Here is a 17,727-nt window from a genome sequence, read left to right as displayed (position 1 = left end):
TAATTCAGCATTTTCAAACTTTATTTCTTTTTTTTCACTTTATTTGTCTTGCATTCTAAGTTTCTAATTTTATTCTTGTTTTAATTTTTATTGTATCCATACATGTACATGCACATGCTCATGCTTTTAAGTATTGTATGTGCCATCAGTCTTAAATAACGAAGAAATGAATAAAGAGATTTCTTGACCCTGAAAAATAAAATAACCAAGGATTTTTTTTAAAAAGTACAGAGGAGTTGAATATGAACAGATACAGCACATTCCACAAAAATCAAGTCTCCCAGTATCAGGAGCTCAAGTGCCTTGCTCACCACAACACTAATGATAAAAATCAGAGCAGAAGGGAATGTTATATTTTCGTTACAAATACTTTCGAAAAATAAAATATTGAAAGGCCTAGCACCATGAAAGGTGTGGTATGAACCTTTGATTTCAAGAAATCACCTGAAGTCCAACAAAGAGGCAGGAAGATTATAGGTGTTACTGCTCATTTCCAACACCAAGAATCCACTGTGCAAGATGAGTCAAATGTGGCTCTGCTTGGGCGCTGTTGCTCAAAATTGGTCCCAGACTGTGAAGCTCAGCATTGAATTCTTTCTCAAATTTACTGCATGATATTCATTTGAATGAATGAGAGAGAGAGAGAGAGAGAGAGAGAGACTCTTAATGCTGTTTTCATCTGACTTACAGAATAGAATCAGTAACCGTTGAGTTTGTGATCGCTAACTTTAGAACCCGAGATGGGATTCTTGATTTCCCTTGCTTGGATTTTTCCAATCCAAGAGATCCCTTGGAAGGTACCTCCGATTTGGGAATGTCAACGGAAGAGGAAATTAGTCTCTGGGTTGCTGATGCATATTGAAGGCATAATGATTTTAACCTCTCCACCTTCTGCACTTTGCGAAAACAATGAGAAAAAGTTACAAAGAGTATCAGAAAAGGGCAAGCAATGCATAGATTCAGTGCAAACAAAGTCAGGTTATGGATCATATTAACGCGATATGAATGCTCTTGGATTAATTCCAAACATTTCAATTTCTAATTTGAGTAAATTTGGGCTCCAATTGAAATGAGATCTCAAGTCTAAATAGAGAGAATTTTGAAGATTAAATGGTAAAAGTTGGCCCATTCTTTGAAATGTCAAAAATCTCTAACTGTGACCATCTAGGTATTTTCCTCTCTATGTAAAATTTTTCCCACTCAAGATATATGAGAAGACTAACCTTGAGGAGTTCAGGCAAAAGAAGCAAGCATTCTCTCAGACACTTGTCGAGGAAAAAATCATGGAATTGGATCACCTGTTTCAGAAAGACCCATGTCAAACACACATTCACGTAACATTAGATGACACTGCTCGTCGAGCAGAAGAACTGTGGACAAGTAGCTTTTGTTTCAAAATCAAACATCTAGATGACATCAACGTCCAACAAGGAGAGAATGAAGACCACACCTCATCTATGCTCTTTGCAGTCTGAAGTCTATTGTGCATCACATGCCAATTTGGTTCCAGAACCTGAAAATAACAAGGAACAAAGTAATATCATGAAAAACCACAAACCGTAACTTCACATAAAAATGAATAAAAAAAAAGAAAGGAGAAGAAGACGAAAAAGTTGAAACTAACAACTTTAGTTAGGGTTCATTTTTATTAACTACTAAAGAGATGTCCAAACCCTGCCATTCCCTCTGGAAACATCATGTTACATGCTTTTGGCAGGATAGAAATGATTATGTCTATTGATGCAAGCATTTCCCAAAAATGTGGAAGGTAATGGGATAAAACCGACCTCAAATGTTAGATAGTGCAGAAGACTATTAATAAATTTAAGCATGCTACGGCAGAGCAGAGATGATCTAGGGATGGCAGTTCCCCGCATGTTAATTGCACGAACTCCCTGGAGAAATAAATTTCAATCTAATCAGGAGAAAAAAAAGAAGAAAAAAGGACAATCTGACCAGACTTAAGTGAAAGACATAGCGGCTCCAAACCTGATGCAATTGCCATGCCCCACAGAGCTGGCGGTTTACATGTTTACAATGAAAAAGGAAGCGGAAAATCAACTGGTATTTTGTTAGGGCTTTTCTTGATATAACAATGGACAAAGGCCATTGAACCTGAAACATGAATAACAAATAAAAATGCCATTACCAACACCTGGTAAAGATGATACAACAATGTTAAGACCCACATGTTGACAACAGGTAAGGCCCAAATTTAAAAGAGCCTACCAATGAGAATCGTTAGGCCAAAGATACACCATGAAGCAAAACTTAAATTTATCCATTACATTATTTTGACTTGAGCTTTTACAATGGTCTACAGTAAATTTTAGAGGCAGTGATGTTGTTTGAGAGCAGATTTCAAGAACTTTCACCAATGAGCATTAATTTCTGCAGATATGTTACCCATACACAAATTTATTAAAAAGAGGATCACAAACCTTGTAACTCAAAGAAAATGTTTCAAGCCCACTAATGCTCACTGGCTCCTTTAGATCATTACTATCAGCTAAACTCCTAATTTCGAGGGCTTTGAGTGTTCCTAATCTTTTAAGCAAAGAAGACCTTTCCTGCAAGCAACACGATGAAGTCATGAAATTGGGAAAGCATATTCAACTATAGGTTTTTCACCTTAATGCAAACAAAGAACAGTTAGCTGCTTACCACACAACATGTTAAGTCCTCATGGCATGGATCTGCTGCAGCTGCTGTTGTGCGCAAAGCAAGGTCTAGAAGAGACTATTTAGTCAAAAATACAAGTACATGTCTGAGTTACTCCACTCTTCAATCATGATTGTTCTTTACCCAGTTTAAATTAAAAACAAATAAATAAATAAGGCCCAAATGCTTAACAAGCCATTTAGTGAACAAAAAATAGAACCAAACCCAGACCTGCAGTTTCTCCACAGAAATGTCATCAAGCCTCTTAGCAAGCTCATCTCGAGCTATATCCATAAAATGAACCAGGAAATCACCCTGCACTATCATCATGACAGTTATTCAAACAACATTCACAACTGACAAGGTAATTTTAATCATGGGTAAAACTACGGCAACATTGAAAGAAGCCCAGCACAACCCCTTCCCACAAAAACCCACCCCCAGAGACAAACTGTTACTAAATCTTACTAAAGACCAATTGTTTGAAGAATTGATTGCAAGTCAATACACATGCAGGATTAAATCCACATGCCTAAATGAAACATATGTAGAGCACATGGCAAATCTCACTCCCTTGAATTAGTCTCCTCGTTTCAGGATGTCTAACGACAAATCATTGAGGACCAAGTCTTTTAGGATTACTAACTTGTATGTCACAGCATTGCCAAATCATTAACACTTGCACAGATGCCAAGATCTAGACTTAGAAACCAAGCAACTAGCAAGCTTTCTATCCCACATAACTTGAGAAAAATGATTGCAAATTTAAGGAACTTTGCAAATGCCTTGGCTTTAGAGTTTGCAACCACCCATCCAATCAGCATAGACTTTTGGCCTAGGATATCTTTATTGCAGGTCCACTTAATGGTGAGTCCCAACCTTATTCAACCTATGGTGCAGAATGCATGTCAGAAGCTGACAAAGTCGACTTGGCTTGAGATAACTGGGTATATTTTGCTCATTTGCGCAGACAAAGTGGAAAAGCCAACCCAAATTCAACAAGATAATAAATCAAAACATGCAATTTTCATTTCTGAACTAATTGGTCAGTATACAAATGTACCTGATCAAGAAGAAGATAGTGCTTTATAGACCGCAGCTTTCCCAGAAGATCATACTACAGATGCAAAAATAGCATATTTGTCAATTACAAGAGTTGGCACTTAGGTAAAGCAATTGCAATTAAAAACAATGATAGAAGCAGAAATAGGAAATACGTCTAAGAAATGTGCATAGAAATTATTTACTTATATAAACTGAACTACACCTTTTCTTTGATTAGATTTAAGAGCTCAGTGCTGGAAAATTCATAAGCAGCCTTGATACACTCAAGATAGTGATGGTTTGAGCCAAAGCTTATAAATTTGGAATCTTCAGATGCAGGAACCTATCAGTAACATTCTTGTCAAAGATGTGTACTAAATTACTGATGCTGCCAATGAAGACTATTCTTCCAGGAAAAAAAAAAGGAAAAGAAAAAACCTGAACATTGTGCCCACATTCTCTCATGACATTTAAATATTTTCCAGTGGTCAAAATTGTCCCAGCAGCATTGGCAAGGAAGCTGGGAATACCATCTTTAAGGCTGTATCGCTGTCCCCAATACTTGGCATCATAATCCTGAGTGAGGCTCTCCTATTAAAATTGAGAACAGATACACATCTGAGATTCCGATGCACAAACTCTATATACAAACTTGTGGATAGAGTCAATATACCTTTTGAAGAGATTTGTTCTCAGCAATGAAAAATTCACCATAAGGATCATCAATCACTCCTTCATAGACCCACCTACAAATCAATGCAATTCCATTAGAAAAAAAACATCAATCAAAGTGGATCATAAAATGATGATGCAAGGGCTGAGAACAGAAGATGCTCAAATATAAGATTTTTTTTTTCCACTTCGACTGTGTGGCAATAACCTCAAGTTGAAATTTAAACACTTTCATATTGAAAATGTAACTGATTATTTTAAACCATCATTTTTTGAAGAGTTGCTTACACTTCTTAATTCTGTAATATGAGTTACAAGTTATTAACTACCTAAGAAAAATGTAGAAATTGTGCTGAGCCATGAGTTCCAAAAGAAATCTCAAATACCTTTATCCACATCGAGTAAGTGAAAACCGACTGCAAGTCAACAAGTAAAAGTGCAATTGCTATAACTCAAATCAAAATGGCAAGCAACCATTGTCGAGGCTAACTCCATTTTGAGAAAAAATATTTTAATTTTTTATTTTTATTCTAAATTCATAAAAAAAATTTGAATATTAAATACTCTTACAAATTGAATATTATTTACTACAATAATAAAATTGAAAATTAGAACTTCCATCTACCCAACCAGGAAAAGATGTCTTCTCTATCTGTCATGAATGGAACAATTATTAGGAAACTTCTCAAATAGGCCAATGATTGGCTAAATGGTCAAACCCACACGGCACAGACAACATGTATATACCTCATTGCAGAACGTTGAGCATTATATATCTGCTCTACTAAGTAACTGGATATAAAATTTGAAATCCAGGATTATATCAAATAAAACTCACAGACACATGATCCAGGGTAACATTGTGGATGCTAACAACAACAAAAACATTCAAGGCATGCATGCTAAGACCACCTTTCTAATATGCCAAGATAAGCAGAGCTAGCACATTGTGTCATCTTTTCCAGCAATGACCTCACTGCATTATCACCAGCCATAGCTTTGGCCTGAAAATAGTGAAATGATCATAGTTACTATGGAAACTAAAATAAATATTTCAGAGCTAAACCAATAAGGAAGTTAACTAAAATCAAAACTCAAGTGTAAGCATTTTTATCCCAACAAAAGAATATATATGTGAATCTGTATCAAAGAAAATAAAAGAGAAGGTTTTGCCTGGCTTTGCAAGAGGTTAAGAACTGCAGAACCCATAAAATTATTGGCTGAAGCCTTGTGTATCACAGTGGATAAAGCTAGCATTGACCCCATCATTGGCTGCAACAAATGGAAAAAAAAAAACAAATGAGTTTAAGATCCTAAAAGTAGTTGCATTGATTTAAGACAAGTCCAAACCTGACAGTAAAACCACAACCCTTGGATGGAAAGTCTTCCAAGACGGAATTGGTGTTCAAGCTGTGCAACCATGGCCTGATAATCCTGATCAAAGGAGGAAAACCACTTCAATAATGTAAGAGCAAAAAGGCATTGCCTGGCAATCGCACAGCCCTCCCCACAAGGACTTGCATGAAGAAATCAATAAAATTTATAAAAGTAGTTGCTAATATCACACAGAATAAATATGATACAAATCATGCAATACTATAACATATTGGCATAAAATGATACACTTCACATGAACATATCTTTTTCTTTGAGTAACACACTCCACATAATATGATATAACCAATCTAAAGTTTCTTTCAGTAAAGAAAGCTACATGTTGCTTTAGATCCACCTCTGGAGAAAGTTTTCAAAGATTTTTCTTTTGTTTGCTGTACATGATAAGTAGGTTAAAACAATATGTTCATAATTTTGACTATTTTAACAGTTTTAGAGAGGGGGGTTGAGGGAAAGCAATTGAAAACTTCTTTCCAAAATTAAAAATCTACACGTTGTTTCAGATTTTTGGTGACAATTATCAAGATATCTTCTTTTGCATCTTGTTTTCATATTATCAATATAAATACATAAGGGGAAAAAAAACTTTTCTTTACACCATATTTCAATGATGCAAGATTTCAAAATTCTCTCTACATGACAACCGAGGAAAGATTTTCCTTTAAAAAGTTGAACCTACCTGGACTTTGACATTGATGATGAAATTTAATGAACTTAAAAGTTGGAACTTGAAACTTAATCAACATTTAATGCATTATAAAAATTATAGAGTAGAGCTATGAAAATTGGCAATTCTACTTAGACATGGTTCATTTTTTATTGAGAACAAATCATTATTTTATGACATTTCTAGTTTGTCTACAGTTACAAATCAATGCAGCAAAATGTTAACCTCGACTAACCTTCACTTTGTTTATTGGTATTTGTTGAAATTTGGCATTCAAAGTTAGGGTTTTTAATTTAGGAAAGTTTTATAGGAACAAAAAAGGAGAGATCATTTAGGATGATTCAGTTTCCTAATTTTAGGAGAGAATCAAGCTAGATTGATATTTTCTTATTCAGTCATTTGTGTATATATATGTGTATGGTGTGTACCTAAATTATCAATAAAGGAATTCAGAAATTCTTCATGGTATCAGAGCCAGGTTTCTGAAACCCTAATCCCTTCTGGCCACCTCTTATTCAGGCCATCATTCATTCCGGCCAAATCTCTCTGGCCATCTCTCAATCCGACCATCTCTCTCTGGTCATCTCTCATTCCGGTTATCAGTCCCTGTTCTCAGAGCCAAGGGAGAAAACGTTTTCCGGTCGGTTGAATCGTCGTCAGATAATATTCACCGCCGGCGACGATTTTTTCTACACCGCAAGGACCGCCTGGAGGAGATCTCCAATTTTTCCCAAAGCACCGGAGCCAGAAAACCATCCACACGCCGACCACGCGCAATTTTCCGGCCTGCGACTGCATCTCACGCGCCGGCGCATGAGGGCGCGTGAGCCACTTTCCGGGGACACGCTTCCTCCTCCAGGCTCGCCTGACGCCGACCGGCCACCCTTCTTACCTGTTTCTGCCATCCGAGCCCTGCACGTGCCTCTTTTGGGGTTCTTTTGCCTCCGCGGGCCCTCCGATCAGTTTTTCCGGCGTCCTCCGGCTATTTTTTCTCAACTCCAATCCCTGCACGTGCCTTGGGAAGTGTTCTTCTACCTTTCCGGTCCATGACAAAATACGGAATGGCATCATCACAAGTATCCAGCGTCACGTCACCAGAATCAGGGGGCAGATCTGAAATTCCAAACCTTAGTGGCAGTGATTCCTCTCCTATTCTCATCACAGGACACAAATTAAATGGCCATAACTATTTACAATGGTCACAATCTGTGTTGCTGTTCATTTGCGGTAAAGGAAAGGATGAGTACCTCACTGGAGAAGCAGCCATGCCAGAAACTACAGAACCGGGTTTCAGGAAGTGGAAGATTGAAAACAGCATGATCATGTCATGGCTTATCAATTCCATGAACAATGACATAGGTGAAAAATTTTTGCTGTTTAGGACTGCAAAGGACATCTGGGATGCAGCCAAAGAAACTTACTCAAGTTCTGAAAATACTTCAGAACTTTTTCAGATTGAATCAGCCTTACATGACTTCCGCCAAGGAGAGCAGTCAGTTACTCAGTATTACAACACACTCACAAGGTATTGGCAGCAACTTGACTTATTCGAGACTCACTCATGGAAATGTTCGGATGATGCAGCAACATACAGGAAAATTGTGGAACAAAAGAGACTGTTCAAGTTTTTCCTAGGACTAAACAGGGAATTGGATGATGTTAGAGGCCGAATCATGGGCATTAAACCCCTTCCAAGTCTCAGGGAGGCTTTTTCAGAGGTTAGGCGTGAAGAAAGTAGAAAGAAAGTGATGATGGGATCCAAAGAGCAACCTGCCCCAACATTGAATGCCTCTGCCCTTGCTGCTCGGTCATTTAATAGTAGTGGTGGAGATCGTCAGAAACGGGATAGGCCTTGGTGTGATTATTGTAAGAAACCAGGCCATTATAAGGAGGCTTGCTGGAAGCTTCATGGCAAACCGGCTGACTGGAAACCAAAGCCACAGTCTGACAGAGATGGCAGAGCACACGTGGCTGCCAACTCTGAGAGCACATCTGTTCCCGAGCCGAGTCCATTCAACAAAGAGCAGATGGAGATGCTACAGAAACTATTAAGCCAAGTTGGCAGTGGCAGTACTACCAGGATAACCCTCACTGCTAATCGAGGAGGAATGAACCCGTGGATAGTGGACACAGGTGCTTCTGATCACATGACAGGAGATGCTGCCATTCTTCAAAATTACAAGCCAAGTAATGGTCATTCATCCGTCCATATTGCTAATGGTTCAAAGTCAAAAATTGTCGGGACAGGTTCTATAAAACTTACTAAAGACTTATATCTTGACTCTGTCCTCCATGTTCCAAACTTGGATTGTAATCTTTTGTCCATTAGCAAATTGGTCCGTGATCTCCAATGTGTTACTAAATTCTATCCAAACTCGTGTGTTTTTCAGGACTTGAAATCGGGGAAGATGATTGGCAGTGCTGAACTGTGTTCCGGGCTCTACCTCCTCTCATGTGGCCAATTCTCAAACCAAGTCTCTCAAGCAAGTTGCGTACAGTCTCAGAGTATGTTAGAGTCTTTCAATTCTGTGTCAAATTCTAAGGTCAATAAAGATAGTGAGATTATAATGTTACACTATCGCCTTGGTCATCCTAGCTTTGTTTACCTTGAAAAATTGTTTCCCAAATTATTTATCAATAAAAATCCAGCATCTTATCACTGTGAAATTTGTCAGCTTGCAAAGCATACTCGAACAGTATATCCTCAAATCCCATACAAACCTTCGACTGTTTTCTCTCTGGTACATAGTGATGTGTGGGGTCCCTCTCGGATAAAAAATATGTCTGGCACTCGATGGTTTGTGACATTCGTTGATGATCATACACGGGTAACATGGGTTTTCCTTATGAAAGAAAAGTCAGAGGTCGGGCACATTTTTCAAACCTTCAATCTTATGGTTCAAAATCAATTCAATTCCAAAATTCAAGTCCTCAAGTCAGATAATGCAAAGGAATACTTTACTAGTAGTCTCAGTACTTATCTTCAAAATCACGGCATTATCCACATAAGTTCTTGCGTTGACACCCCACAACAAAATGGGGTGGCTGAACGCAAGAATAGACATCTCTTGGAGGTTGCCCGGTGCCTTATATTTTCCTCTAATGTTCCAAACTATTTCTGGGGGGAAGCTATTCTCACAGCTACCTATTTGATTGACCGTATGCCATCCAGAGTGCTTACCTTTCAATCCCCACGTCAACTTTTCTTGAACAATTTCCTCACACCCGTGCAGCCTCTTCTGATTTACCACTCAAAGTATTTGGTTGCACGGCATTCGTTCATGTGTATCCTCAAAATCGTAGCAAATTTGCTCCTCGAGCAAATAAGTGCATTTTCCTAGGGTATTTTCCAACCCAAAAAGGGTACAAATGCTATTCTCCAACCAACAAAAGATTTTACACCACCATGGACGTCTCTTTCTTTGAACATGTCTTCTTCTATCCCAAATCTCATGTTCAGGGGGAGAGCATGAATGAACATCAAGTTTGGGAGTCTCTTCTTGAGGGTGTACCTTCTTTTCACTCAAAGTCACCAAATCCTTCCCAATTCGCGCCCACTGAGTTGTCCACACCCATGCCGTCATCAGTCCAGCCAGCCCAACACACAAATGTTCCTTCTCCCATGACCATCCAGTCTCCCATGCCTATTCAAGCTATAGCCCCACAACTTGCTAATGAGAACTTACAAGTTTACATCAGGAGGAGGAAAAGACAGGAATTAGAGCACGGATCACAGTCAACATGTGGCCAATATATTGACTCCAATTCAAGTCTTCCTGAAGAGAACATAGGTGAGGATAGGGCTGAAGAGGTGTTAATTCCCAGCATTGATGATTCTACTCTGCCGATTGCATTGAGGAAGGGTGTTAGGAGATGTACAGATCATCCAATTGGGAATTATGTTACGTATGAAGGGCTATCACCATCTTACAGAGCATTTGCTACTTCTCTTGATGATACTCAGGTTCCCAACACAATACAAGAGGCATTCAAAATTTCAAAATGGAAGAAGGCAGTACAAGATGAGATTGATGCACTTGAGAAGAATGGGACGTGGACTATCACAGATTTGCCGGTTGGGAAGAGGCCCGTGGGGTGCAAGTGGATTTTCACCATAAAATACAAAGCAGATGGATCAGTCGAGAGATTCAAGGCTCGTTTGGTAGCTAGAGGGTTTACACAATCCTATGGGATAGACTATCAGGAGATTTTTGCTCCTGTTGCAAAACTGAACACTATCAGGATTCTTCTCTCATTGGCTGTCAATCAAGATTGGTGCTTGCAACAACTGGACATAAAAAATGCGTTTCTAAATGGTGACCTAGAAGAGGAAGTCTACATGGAAATACCACCTGGTTTCGAAGAAAGTATGGCAAAGAATCAGGTTTGCAAACTCCAAAAATCCTTGTACGGCCTTAAACAATCTCCCCAAGCCTGGTTTGATAGATTCACAAAAGCAGTCCTGAAGCTGGGCTACAAACAAGGTCAGGCTGATCATACTCTATTTGTCAAGAAGTCTCATGCCGGGAAAATGGCCATATTGATAGTCTATGTCGATGATATTATTCTATCTGGGAATGCTATGGAGGAATTACAGAAGTTGAAGAAGTATTTGTCAGAAGAGTTTGAAGTTAAAGACCTTGGAAATTTGAAATATTTCCTTGGTATGGAAGTGGCTAGATCAAGGAAGGGAATTGTAGTCTCTCAAAGAAAATACATACTCGATCTTCTTAAGGAGACCGGTATGCTTGGATGCAAACCAATTGATACTCCTATGGATAGTCAGAAGAAACTTGGTATCGAGAAAGAAAGTACACCTGTAGACAAGGGGAGATATCAGCGGCTTGTCGGGCGCTTGATTTATCTCTCACACACTCGGCCAGATATTGGCTTTGCAGTGAGTGCTGTAAGTCAATTCATGCACAGCCCCACTGAGGAACACATGGAAGCAGTCTACAGGATTCTTAGATATTTAAAAATGACACCAGGGAAAGGTCTATTCTTCAGAAAGACAGAGAACCGTGACACTGAAGTATACTCAGATGCGGATTGGGCAGGAAACATCATTGACAGGCGGTCCACTTCTGGATATTGTTCTTTTGTCTGGGGAAATCTTGTTACCTAGAGGAGTAAGAAGCAATCAGTTGTAGCCAGAAGTAGTGCAGAAGCTGAGTACAGAGCTCTTGCACAGGGAATCTGTGAATGGATTTGGATAAAAAGGGTTCTTAGTGAACTGGGACAAACGAGTTCATCTCCAATTCTGATGATGTGTGATAATCAGGCAGCTATAAGCATAGCAAAGAACCCCGTGCATCATGACAGGACTAAGCATGTTGAGATTGACAGACACTTCATCACAGAGAAGGTGACTAGTGAGACGGTTAAATTGAACTATGTTCCTACCAAGCACCAAACCGCAGACATCCTCACCAAAGCTTTACCTAGGCCTAACTTCGAAGACTTAACTTGCAAGCTGGGATTATATGATATATATTCTCCAGCTTGAGGGGGAGTGTTGAAATTTGGCATTCAAAGTTAGGGGTTTTAATTTAGGAAAGTTTTATAGGAATAAAAAAGGAGAGATCATTTAGGATGATTCAGTTTCCTAATTTTAGGAGAGAATCAAGCTAGATTGATATTTTCTTATTCAGTCATTTGTGTATATATATGTGTATGGTGTGTACCTAAATTATCAATAAAGGAATTCAGAAATTCTTCAGTATTAAATATAAACATCTCAATCACTAAATGTTTCCTGTAAGTGGTTACAAGTTGCTATGTGTCATCCTCTAAACTCATTTACATATGTTCAATGTATCTTCTTATTTTGTTTTTCTCTTTACTAAAACATGTGTATCTTATTGATATGAAACAATACAAGAAATAGAGACACAAATAATGCACTACTCATTTTGACAATTGTGAATAAGGGTCTTGGATAGACTTAAATTGTACCCTACGGGATGAACTCATGAACATAACAACATACAACTAACAGGTTTTCTATGTTCAAAAAATGAAATGAATTTTTTTACCTTGGGGACTAAAAAGCATCAAATGAACATAAATATGAAACAATGCTACTACTTCAATGTTGTTCTGCACCATAATAATTTGTGAATAATTGTTGGCTGGTAGCCACAAATCTACTATAACTGTTTTGCATTGTAAAAACAATGATATAATTGCCATTTAAATAAATAGAAACACAACCAACAACATAACATTCTCCAAACAAAGGAAGATGTCTTCTACAAAACTAAAATTATAGTCAATTCAAAATAACCAATGTTCTTGACATTAATAAGCAATCAATATCAAACATCCCTGTGAATAGGAGAAAAGCATTTTGTTTTTCTCTTTACTGAAATATTAGGTGTATCTTATTGATATGAAACAATACAAGAAATATAGACATCAATAACGCAATACTCATTTTGACAACCGTGAATGAGGATCTTGGATAGACTTAAATCATACCCTATAGGATGAACTCATGAACATAACAACATACAACTAACAGGGTTTCTATGTTCAAAAAATGAAATGAATTTTTTTACATTGGGGACTAAAAGGCATCAAATGAACATAAATATGAAACAATGCTACTACTTCAATGTTGTTCTGTACCATAATAATTTGTGAGTAATTGTGGGCTGGCAGCCACAAATCTACTATAACTGTTTTGCATTGTAAAAACAATAATATACTTGCTGTTTTAACAAATAGAAACTCAACCAACAACATAACATTCTCCAAACAAAGGAAGATATCTTCTACAAAACTAAAATTATAGTCAGTTCAAAACAACCAATGTTCTTGACATTAATAAGAAATCAATACCAAACATCCCTGTGAATAGGAAAAAAGCACCTAAGGAAATGGTACAATATAATAATTTAAGAATATTTCAGGGCAATGAATTTCTAAGTAATGCAGCATAACTGGCCATACGCTTCCCAGACCAACTAGTCTCAATAAAGATATGATTATAGAATGATTTCAATCTTGGAGGTGTTTATGCCGATTTTATTTTATTTTTTTGCAGGACCTTGGGTGCTCATAAGTCTTTTCAACTTATTTTTTGGTGGGTTTAGTAATTCTGCAGTTACTAATCTCATGCTATGGGGAACTGATAGATTAGTTTGCCATGTAAAATTGATGCTCAGTGAGTCAACAAGTGCTGAATGCATGCTCAAAGATATTGTTTCTTTTTAGAAATTTTAAAACCCGTTAAAGTTTCCTTTACTTTCCCCTTCACTTTTAGCTGGTGTATGAATCATAAATATATATATAAATAATGGTATATTCAGCAAAAATAAATCAGACCTAATTATTTTCACTTTCCACAGATAAGATGGTCCACTTCTTGAACAACAATCAAACAAATATTTGTTGAGAATAGCAATCATTCCAACTACGTGTTAAAGGAAATAACACATTTTGAACCATACACAACATAAGAAAATCAAATGATTTACAATGCAAAAGACCTACTAGAAGGAATGCCCTCAGTGCAGCAGCAAAGGCGTGATTAACCAAGCCAGTCTTGAACTGAGACCTCGACTCAACAAACTGATTAATCAACAAAAAGCTCTCGCATAGAGGGAATATCCGCTTTGCCAATTCCTGCAATAATATATGACTCGGTAAGCTCAACAACCATTTAAAGTAAGACCCAATTCAGGAATAGTATCTAGTAGTTCTTGATTAAATACTTCATTTTTGCAGACTTTTGAGTCTCAAAATACTCCAGTTGGTGAATTATTGTATTCATCAAGCACTTTGCTAAGTGTTTTCATTTCTATAATAATGTTTTAAATTCTAAAAGTTCCTTCAAACTTTCAAAAGATCGGGTCTACTTCCAGAATCACTAGCCATAAAAAGCTGAAATGAAGTTTAGAACCTTGTGTGATCCAGACTAGTGTTAAAGAATAAAACTTCCATAAATTTCTGCAGTTCCATCCCCCAACAGAACAGAGTATTCTATGAAAGAGCAGTTTACTATATTAGTTTAAACTTGTTTGGCTCAAATGGCTTTTCAATTGTATTTGCATACACCTGCCTAAGAAGCCCATGATAAGCTTCATAATGAAAGCATGACATAAGATACACGTCAAAGGGGATGGTCCAACAAGAACATTATTAACAATATGATACAATAAAACAATTGCTAATGTGGTATAATAGCTACTTAATGAAATTCTTACCTGAAGTGCTAAATCCATAGACGCATCAATCTGGAATGTAACATCAAACTCCTTTCCACGGAACCTTTTGATTGAAATATACCGTCCTTCAATTCCAACCAAAGCAGACAGGAGATCATCGATAACAATGAGTTCCTATACAATGACAAACAAATCATTACTACAATACTTATAAAGTGCACAAAAACTACAACCAAGTTAAGCAACAGCAGCATATCCTTAAGGTTGCCCACCATTTTAAACAGAACTGTTGAGAGTTTATGTTAACTTGACATTTAATCTGCAGTACAGTAGCATTTTCTGTGCTTTAAAAATTAACCAGACTACATAAAAACAGAAAAAAATGAATTTCAATTGCATTTTAATGTGTAAATACTAAATATTGACTGAGACAGATATGCTTATTAGCATGCCAAGAATCTATTTATCACCATGTATTCAAATAAAACCTTTTGTAGGGTCAAACTAAAAAATGGATAAAAAATGATTTTACAATCTTGTTCCATCGTATGAAAAAAAATGCAAGCCCATAAACACACAGCATGAGCACACGGGGCAACCACTAAAAACACCTCTGTTATACTAAATTAAACATATCTTTTCTGTTTCAACACGCCTGTTTCTTTGTGAACACTTAATGGTCAAAGTATCACAAGATTCACAACTCGTGAAGATCATGAACCAACTAATAGGAGATATATGGATGCATAGATGGTGCAACAGTTTGACTTGTAAAGCTTACCAGAATCAACAAACCACAATATTTTTTTGATTGGTAAAACAACAAATCACGAAATAAACAACTCAGACACACGTTTACACTATATCCTTGATGATATGGCTATAAAATATACCTGAACTGAAGCATGGTAACAGGCTATGGCCTTTTCCAATCCAGTACTGCTTCAGGAAAAAACAAAAGAGAAAAAAAAAATGAGATCCATATTTTAGGAATGTGCACAGACGCATACACAATGATGATACTATACAAAGGCGAATCGTTTGAGAGCTAAAATCTTTCATCCAAGAAAAAAAAAAGGGGCATGTGTGTGCATGAAAAAAGTTGGCACGAAACTTGATTAATTAACATCAACAAAAAATCAAATCCATACTTCAATGAATCCATGGAAAAGCCTTTTGCTTCGCTGTGTCGTGACTTTGTTTCCTGAAGCAATAACCAAATAATCAGAACTTAGAATTTTGTGAGAATTTATGTCAGGTTTGGTTAGCAAGAAAAAGGGGAAAATGTAATTAGAATTAATTAAGTCATCCTCTTTATGCCATTTAACTCCAAGAAAACAGAATTTTCAGCTTAACTAGATAATGTCACGACTCCCTATTTTGTTCATTTTTTCACACTTTTAATTTTCTTTAACTCTTTTCCCCATTCTTGAGAACCAGTACAGACCCAAAAAACACGTTTGGTTGCCAGGAAAACTGAAGAAGATGAAATAATTTGTTGTTTTTGTTCCCAAAATATTGGGGGAAACATTTAATGAAACTAAAATAGTTGACTTAGGTTAAGTTATATTAGTTTTGAAAATAATGAACAAACACAACATTAAGAATCTTGTCTATTTTCATGTTCCCGCATTTTATCACGAACCAAACGGATCAAAGAGACAAAAAGAAAGGAGTGCGGAACCTGGTGAAATCTGCCAGTGAGGAAGGGTCTCTCCACGTTCCACCGAGGAGTTGAGGGGCACGACGAAGTTGCATCCATTGAAAATATCCAATTAAGAACCCTAAAAAACCAGCAATGAATTTGAAAATCACATCAATGACGCAGAGCAACCTAGAAAGATCAGTGAGAAGAACTGAATTGCAGAGGCCACAGTCCGGGCCTTCTGGTGAAACGGTGCGTTTCAAAGGCTATTTTCCTCTTGATTTTTAATAAATATATATTTTTCTTTTTTTTACAATATCTTTTAATTTCGCAACCTGCTTTCAAATTTGAAAGCTATATCCACGGTCTCTTATCAGAAGATCCGCATTTCCCTCGTTTGAGTAGAATTTAAAACAAAATTGCACGGGATTTTACTATACGTCCTCCTTCGTTCTCCACCGCCACATTCAAACTTCTCTGCGTGTTATCGCGATCATCCCCACTCAGAGATCCGAATGATCCGAAACGAAAAAATACGCCGGCCGAAGAGAAAATGTGAGCTCCAACTAGTGGTGTTGAGCGAGTGCAGAGATATCTTCACTGCGATAAAGCCTACTCTTCCAAGCAGAGCTCGACGATGATCCGAGAAGAATAAGGCATCAAAGTGACCGGCAATCTGAGAGGCAGTTCTGTTGAGGGTTAGGGTCTACCTTTTTCCCCTGAATTTTAAATCTGTTTAAAAATTTTAAGAATTACCATAAATCCTTGATATTTTTATTTCTAAAAGTTTGCCGCTAAATTTCAAAAGTAAGAAATACAAATAAATTGTTGATATTTTTTTTTATAGATTCTAAATTTTAAAACCGTAAACAAAAAATAGGACCTCGAATCAAGTACTAAATTTTGTTATTATTCTATCAGTGACTCGATTATTCACTATTATTTGAATTCATTATCAATAGTAATACGGTGTTTTTGGTACAGGTTTGTTTGAAAACTATTTTCAAAAATAATTTTTTATAATAAAATATTATTTTAGATAATATTTTTTTAGTTATTTTCTATATTTTTATTTATTTTATAATAATTATTTAAAAATAAATAAATATATAAATATGTAGAATTATTAAAAATAAAATACTAAATATCAAAATTATTTTTAAAAATATTAAAAATATTTTAGTTTTTCAATCATATTTTTGTCATACAAATCATCATAAAACCGTTTTAAAAAATTATTCTTAAAAAATGATTTTTATAATTTTTTTTTAGAAAAAAATTATGTTCTCTAAAGCAAATTTCAGATAATATATTTTAATTATTTTTTATTATTTTCACTTATTTTTAAAAATTATTTTTAAAAATAAATATGTAGAATTATTGAAAATAAAATATTAGACATAAAAATTATTGGGAGAATTATGTTTTGGGGGTAGATGAACCCCCAAATTAACAAAAGGTTCATGTAACTT

The 17,727-nt window shown here is 36.4% G+C and overlaps 1 protein-coding gene across 5 annotated transcripts; it reads right to left on the bottom strand.

Annotated features, from left to right (window-relative positions):
* Nucleotides 1–197: 197 nt before the first annotated feature.
* Nucleotides 198–16,990, bottom strand: LOC100259303 (gamma-tubulin complex component 2). Of its 5 annotated transcripts, none has more exons than XM_019225048.2 (22): nucleotides 16,591–16,990; nucleotides 16,295–16,394; nucleotides 15,762–15,814; nucleotides 15,504–15,552; nucleotides 14,650–14,784; nucleotides 13,937–14,068; nucleotides 5,728–5,811; nucleotides 5,551–5,649; nucleotides 5,290–5,381; nucleotides 4,379–4,451; nucleotides 4,144–4,296; nucleotides 3,929–4,048; nucleotides 3,725–3,778; nucleotides 2,893–2,976; nucleotides 2,665–2,739; nucleotides 2,442–2,570; nucleotides 1,990–2,115; nucleotides 1,788–1,895; nucleotides 1,451–1,513; nucleotides 1,224–1,298; nucleotides 689–891; nucleotides 198–607 (listed from the first exon to the last, which is right to left on the bottom strand). In XM_019225048.2, the coding sequence occupies exons 2-22, from the start codon at nucleotides 16,370–16,372 to the stop codon at nucleotides 481–483; spliced, it is 2,112 nt and encodes a 703-aa protein (XP_019080593.1). In that variant the 5' UTR covers nucleotides 16,373–16,394; nucleotides 16,591–16,990; the 3' UTR covers nucleotides 198–480. The 5 variants fall into 5 exon arrangements, with proteins under 5 accessions (XP_019080593.1, XP_059598854.1, XP_019080594.1 ...); XM_059742871.1 differs by having other exon boundaries at nucleotides 15,504–15,549; XM_019225049.2 differs by having other exon boundaries at nucleotides 16,691–16,990.
* Nucleotides 16,991–17,727: the final 737 nt, after the last annotated feature.

This window comes from Vitis vinifera, chromosome 14 (genome assembly GCF_030704535.1).
Source record: "Vitis vinifera cultivar Pinot Noir 40024 chromosome 14, ASM3070453v1".
NCBI classification, from domain to species: domain Eukaryota; kingdom Viridiplantae; phylum Streptophyta; class Magnoliopsida; order Vitales; family Vitaceae; genus Vitis; species Vitis vinifera.
Note: the sequence above shows the minus strand (reverse complement) of the source record. Positions and strands in the feature narration are given on the sequence as shown.